General features: G+C 60.1%; 1 protein-coding gene across 1 annotated transcript; it reads left to right on the forward strand.

The window, feature by feature from the left end:
* Positions 1–204: 204 nt before the first annotated feature.
* On the forward strand, positions 205–6,664 carry LOC134434068 (coenzyme Q-binding protein COQ10 homolog A, mitochondrial-like). The gene is made up of 5 exons (XM_063182765.1): positions 205–284; positions 3,737–3,955; positions 4,770–4,962; positions 6,245–6,346; positions 6,438–6,664. Exons 1-5 carry the CDS (start codon positions 205–207, stop codon positions 6,603–6,605), a joined length of 762 nt encoding a protein of 253 aa, XP_063038835.1. The 3' UTR covers positions 6,606–6,664.
* Positions 6,665–6,877: the final 213 nt, after the last annotated feature.

Consider the following 6,877-nt stretch of genomic DNA (forward strand, 5'->3'; position numbering starts at 1 on the left):
GCACTACATTCCCCATCATGCCTCGCGCACCCCCGACTACAACTCCCATCATTCCTCGCTAGGGAGGCGTCGCCTCGCCCCGCCCCTTGACGTGCCCGCCGCTATGGCGACGCGGTGACGTCACGGGGTGAGAGGTCAGGGCGGCGGCGGCGCCGCGTCCCGGCCCGGTCCCGGTTCCGGCCCGGCCGCGGTCCCGGCCCGGTGATGGCGGCCCGGCGGCTCCGCGGGGCCCTCCAGCTCGGGGCGCGGCAGCGCCTGCGGGCCGCGGCGGCCCCGCCCGGAAGGTGAGCGGCGGCGGCGGCGGCGACCCGGAGGTCACACCGGCCCCGGGGGCACCGGGGCGGGCCCGGGGCGGCGATGGTGCTGCGGGGGTTCCTCCGGGCCTGGCAGCGCTCCCGGTCCCCACGGAGCGCGGTGATCCTGGGGCACCTTGTCGGAACCGGGAGGTCCCGGTGGGACCGGCTCGGGGATCCCGGTGGGTCCCGTCCCGGTTCCACCGGAAGGGAGGAACCGGGACAGGGCTGGGAGGGGCTGACCTTGGAGCGAACCCGGTGTGGGAACACTGTGGGCGGGGGGTCACGGCGGAACCGAGCCCCGGTGTCACCGGGAGAGGCGGCACCGGCTGCGTCCCCGCGGCCGTGACCTCTGCTCGGGGACAGTGACACGGGCACCCGGTGGTTCCGGTGGGGAGGGCGGCATCAGCCCCGGGAGTGGCACCGGGCGCTTGTCCCCGCCGGGATCAGCTGTCCCCGGGTCGGCTTTCCCGGCCTTCCTCCTCCTCCTCCTCCTGCCCCGGGAGCGGCACCGGGGAGGATTCCCGGCACGGGAGGGGCTCGGGAAGGGCGGGAGGGACCGGGAGGGGACAGGGAGAGGTCAGGAAGGGACCTGGGATGGTCCAAAAGGGACCCAAGGTTGTCTGGAAGGAGCTTGGGGTGGTCTAAAAGGGGTCTGGGATGGTCTGGAAGGGGTTTGGGATGGTCTGAGGGGGTTTGGGATGGTCTGAGGGGGTTTGGGATGGTCTGGAAGGGGTTTGGGATGGTCTGAAGAGGTTTGGGATGGTCTGAGGGGGTTTGGGATGGTCTGGAAGGGGTTTGGGATGGTCTGAGGGGGTTTGGGATGGTCTGGAAGGGGTTTGGGATGGTCTGAAGAGGTTTGGGATGGTCTGAAGGGGTTTGGGATGGTCTGGAAGGGGTTTGGGATGGTCTGAAGAGGTTTGGGATGGTCTGAAGGGGTTTGGGATGGTCTGGAAGGGGTTTGGGATGGTCTGAAGGGGTTTGGGATGGTCTGAGGGGGTTTAGGATGGTCTGGAAGGGGTTTGGGATGGTCTGGAAGGGGTTTGGGATGGTCTGGAAGGGACCCAAGGCTGTCTGGAAAAGGCTTGGGATGGTCTGAAGGGGTTTGGGAAGGTCAGAAAGGGACCTCGAAGTTCAGGAAGGGACCTGGGCACATCTGGAGAGAGCCTGAGGTGCTCTGGAAGGGGTTTGGGATGGTCTGAGGGGGTTTGGGATGGTCTGGAAGGGGTTTGGGATGGTCTGAAGGGTTTGGGATGGTCTGAAGGGGTTTGGGATGGTCTGAAGGGGTTTGGGACGGTCTGAGGGGGTTTGGGAAGGTCAGAAATGCACCTGGGATGGTCTGGAAGGAGCTTGGGGGGGGGGGTCTGAAGAGGTTTGGGGAGGTCTGGAAGGGACCTGGGATGGTCTGGGAAGAGCCTGAGCTGGTCTGGAAGGGGTTTAGGATGGTCTGAAGGAGTTGGGGAAGGTCATAAAGGGACCTAAGGCTGTCTGGAAAGGGTTTGGGATGGTCTGGAAGGGACCTGGGATGGTCTGGAAGGGACCTGGGATGGTCTGAAGGGGTTTGGGATGGTCTGGAAGGGACCTGGGATGGTCTGAAGGGGTTTGGGATGGTCTGGAAGGGACCTGGGCCAGTCCAGAAAGGACCAGGGAAGGACTGGAAGGATCTGAGCTGATCAGGAAGGGACCCAGGCCAGGTGGGAGTGGGCTGGCAATGGTCTGGAGGGGCTTGGGATGGTGTGGAAGGGATTTGGGAAGCTCTGGAGGGATTTGGGAAACCCTAGAAGGGATTTGGGATGCCCTGGAAGGGATTTGGAAAGCCTGGGAGGGACTTGGGCAGCTCTGAAAGGATTTAGGAAACACTGGAAAGGATTTGGGAAGCCCTGGAGGCATTTGGGAAGCCCTGGAAGGGATTTGGGATGGCTGGGAGGGATTTGGGAAGCCCTGGAGGGATTTGGGAAGCTCTGGAAGGGACCCGAGAAACTCTGTGGGAATTTGGAAGCTCTGGAGGAGGCCTGGGTAGTTCTGGAGGGATTTGGGGAGCTCTGAAAGAAATTTGGGAAGCTCTGGAGGGGCCTGTGAGGTTCTGGAGGGACTTGGGCAGCTCTGGGAGGGCCCTGGGAATCTCTGGAAGGGATTTGGGAATCTCTGGAAGGGATTTGGGAATCTCTGGAAGGGATTTGGGAATCTCTGGAGGGATTTGGGAATCTCTGGAAGGGATTTGGGAATCTCTGGAAGGATTTGAGAGCTCAGGAAGGGATTTGGGAATCTCTGGAAGGGATTTGGGAATCTCTGGAAGGATTTGGGAATCTCTGGGAGGGATTTGGGAATCTCTGGAAGGATTTGGGAATCTCTGGGAGGGATTTGGGAATCTCAGGAAGGATTTGAGAGCTCAGGAAGGGATTTGGGAATCTCTGGAAGGGATTTGGGAATCTCTGGAAGGATTTGAGAGCTCAGGAAGGGATTTGGGAATCTCTGGAAGGATTTGGGAATCTCTGGGAGGGATTTGGGAATCTCTGGAAGGGATTTGGGAATCTCTGGAAGGATTTGGGAATCTCTGGGAGGGATTTGGGAATCTCTGGGAGGGATTTGGGAATCTCTGGAAGGGATTTGGGAATCTCTGGGAGGGATTTGGGAATCTCAGGAAGGGATTTGGGAATCTCTGGGAGGGATTTGGGAATCTCTGGAAGGATTTGGGAATCTCTGGAAGGGATTTGGGAATCTCTGGGAGGATTTGAGAGCTCAGGAAGGGATTTGGGAATCTCTGGAAGGATTTGGGAATCTCTGGGAGGGATTTGGGAATCTCTGGGAGGGATTTGGGAATCTCTGGAAGGGATTTGGGAATCTCTGGAAGGGATTTGGGAATCTCTGGGAGGGATTTGGGAATCTCTGGAAGGGATTTGGGAATCTCTGGGAGGGATTTGGGAATCTCTGGAAGGGATTTGGGAATCTCTGGAAGGATTTGGGAATCTCTGGGAGGGATTTGGGAATCTCTGGGAGGGATTTGGGAATCTCTGGAAGGGATTTGGGAATCTCTGGAAGGGATTTGGGAATCTCTGGAAGGGATTTGGGAATCTCTGGAAGGATTTGGAATCTCTGGAAGGATTTGGGAATCTCTGGGAGGGATTTGGGAATCTCTGGAAGGGATTTGGGAATCTCTGGGAGGGATTTGGGAATCTCTGGAAGGATTTGAGAGCTCAGGAAGGGATTTGGGAATCTCTGGAAGGGATTTGGGAATCTCTGGGAGGGATTTGGGAATCTCTGGAAGGGATTTGGGAATCTCTGGAAGGATTTGGGAATCTCTGGAAGGATTTGAGAGCTCAGGAAGGGATTTGGGAATCTCTGGAAGGGATTTGGGAATCCCTGGAAGGATTTGAGAGCTCAGGAAGGGATTTGGGAATCTCTGGAAGGGATTTGGGAATCTCTGGGAGGATTTGAGAGCTCAGGAAGGGCCCCAAGGTGCTCCTGGGGCTGCCGCACGTCCCGGCGCTGCCGGTGCCACCCTGCGCCCCCCGCTGTGTCCCCAGGCACGCGTTCCCGTGCGGGCTCCGCCCGTCCCGCCCGGCCCGGCCCGTCCCGGCCTGGGAGCCCCGAGCTCAGCCCAGCCGGGGCTTCCTGAGCCTCAGCAACAAACGCAAGGAGTACTCGGAGAGACGGATCATCGGGTGGGTGACGCCGGGGCGGCTGGGGTGGGGATTGGGACCGGGTTTGGGGCTGGGATTGGGGTTGAGGTTAAAGTCAGGGTCAAGGTTGGGGTCAGGGAGCCCCCGAGATTTTGGCAGGATTTGGGATTGGAGCTGGGGCTGGGGTTGGAACTGGAGTTAAGGTCAAAACTGGGGCTGGGGTTGGGGTCAGGGCTGGGGTTAGGATTGGGATTGGGCTGGGAGCTGCAACTGGGCTCCAAACTGGGCTCCCAGCCCTGGCTCCAGACCCCAATCCCAATCCCGACCCCAACCCTAATCCCAGTCCGAGCCCCAGGCCAACACCAACTCCAATCTCAATCCCAGCCCCAACTCAGAGCCCAGCCCAGCCCCAATCCCAGCCCTGACCCCAGACTCAACTCCGACCCCAGTCACGGCCTCAGCCCCAGTCCCAGCCCCAACTCTGACCCCAATCCTGACACCAGCCCTAGCCCCAGCTCCAATCATGGCTTCAACCCCATCCCCAATCCCAACCCCAACTCAGACCCCAGCCCCAGCCCAAGCCCAATCCCAGCCCCAATAGCAGCCTCAGCCCCAATCCCAACCCCAGCCCTGACCACAACCCTGACCCCAATCCCAACCCTGACCCCAGCTCTGACCTCAGCCCAGCCCGGACCCCAACCCCAGTTCCAACCCCAATCCCAGCCTAAACCCAGCCCCAGCCCCAGCCCCAACTCAACCCCAACCCCAGTTCCAGCCTAAACCCAACCCCAACCCCAGCCCCAACCCAACCCCAATCCCAGCCCAGCCCAACCCCACCCGTCCGTGTCCCTTTCAGGTACTCCATGCAGGAGATGTACGACGTGGTGGCCAACGTGGAGGACTACAAGAACTTCGTGCCCTGGTGCAAGAAGTCCGTGGTGGTGTCGCGGCGCCAGGGCCACCTCAAGGCCCAGCTGGAGGTGGGGTTCCCGCCCGTGCTGGAGCGCTACACCTCCATCGTCACCCTGGTGCGGCCCCACCTGGTCAAGGTGAGCTCAGGACGGGCTGGAGAAGGTTCTGGAGGAACCCTGAGGGAGCTGGGAAGGGGCTCAGCCTGGAGGGAAGGAGGATCAGGGGGGAATTTTCACCCCACAAGTCCCTGATGGGAGAGGAGGGTCGGGATCTGCTCCCAGGATCAGCAGGAGGAGAAGGAACAGCCCCAGGTTCAGGGTGGACATGAGAAGGAATTTCCTCGTGGAAAATGTGGTCAAGCTTTGGAACTGCCTGGAGGGAAAGAGGTGCAGGAGGGGAATTTTCACCCCACAAGTCCTCAATGGGAGAGTGGGGTTGGGATCTGCTCCCAGGAACAGCAGGAGGAGAAGGAACAGCTCCAGATTCCTCCAGGAGAAGTTCAGGGTAGACACCAGCAGGAATAAAAGGTGGTCAAGGCTTTGGAACTGCCTGGAACAGGAGACTCAGAGAGGAATTTTCACCCCAGGGTCAGGATCTGCTCCCAGGGGAGAGGTTCAGGTTGGACACCAGGAAAGTTTCCTCCTGGCAAAGGTGGTGGAACTGTCTGGAGAACAGGAGGATCAGGAGGGAATTTTCACCCCACAAATCTCTGATGGGAGAGCAGGGTGAGGATCAGCTCCCAGAGAATACCAGGGTGAGAGGGAACAGCTCCAAATTCCCCCAGGAGAGGGTCAAGATGGACATCAGGAGGAATTTCCTCCTGGAAAAGCTGGTCATGCTTTGGAACTGCCTGGAGGGAAGGAGGCTCAGGGGGAAATTTTCACCCAACTCCCTGATGGGACAACAGGCTCAGGATCTGCTCCCAGGGAAGAACAGGAGAAGGAAAAACAGCCTCAGGTCGTTCCAGGGCAGTTCAGTTTGGAATTTCCCCATGGAAAGAGCTCTCAGGCTTTGGGAGTGCCCAGGGAAATTCAGAGGTGTCCAGGACGTGGCTCAGGGGGAATCTCAGACCAGGCTGGACCCAGGAGAGTTTCCCATCCTCGAGGATGATCCCGGTGCTCCCCGAGCTCCCATTTCCCCCTCCCCAGGCCAGGCTGGACCTGGGAGGGTTTTCCCATCCTCAGGGATGGTCCTGGTGCTCCTCGGTGGCTCCTGGTGCCCCCCTGAGCTCCCATTTCCCATTCCCCAGGCTGGGCTGGACCCAGGAGGGTTTTCCATCCCTGGGGATGATCCCGGTGGCTCCCGGTGCCCCCCTGATGCCCCGTCTCTCCCTCCCCAGGCCGGGCTGAATGTGGGAGTGTTTCCCATCCTCGGGGATGATCCCGGTGCCCCCCTGATCCCCCGTCTCTCCCTCCCCAGGCCGTCTGCACCGACGGGCGCCTCTTCAACCACCTGGAGACCAACTGGCGCTTCAGCCCCGGCATCCCCGGCTACCCCCGCACCAGCACCGTGGATTTCTCGGTACGAGCCCGGCCCGGCTCCCCCCGGGGGAAGGCGGAGCTTACCCACCCACCCACCCTCACCTCTTCCTCCTCCTCCTCTTCCTCCTCAGATCTCCTTCGAGTTCCGCTCCCTGCTGCACTCCCAGCTGGCCACCGTGTTCTTCGACGAGGTGGTCAAGCAGATGGTGGCCGCCTTCGAGCGCCGAGCGGCCAAAAATTTCGGGCCCGAGACGCGAATCCCGCGGGAGCTGATGTTCCACGAGGTGCACCAGACGTGAGGGACGGAGCGGGGCCCGCCCCGAGCCCAAACCCCCCCAAAAATATTTATTCAACCAAGTGCGTTTCTCTCTCCTCCGCTGCTGTTGCCTCAACGCCCCCTCCCGGGGCTGCTGTGAGCCCCCTGCCCTCGATCCCAGCAGCTGATTGTGCAGCTGATTTGGGGTTTTAAGTTTTGGTTTCGTTGTTGGTTTGGTTTTTTTTGTTTTTTTTGTTTTTTTTTTTTAACCCTTTTTTGGTTCTTTTTAAGCTCCTCAGCCAGGCTGGAGGGCCC

Source organism: Melospiza melodia, unplaced genomic scaffold (genome assembly GCF_035770615.1).
Source record: "Melospiza melodia melodia isolate bMelMel2 unplaced genomic scaffold, bMelMel2.pri scaffold_317, whole genome shotgun sequence".
Taxonomy (NCBI): Eukaryota; Metazoa; Chordata; class Aves; order Passeriformes; family Passerellidae; genus Melospiza; species Melospiza melodia.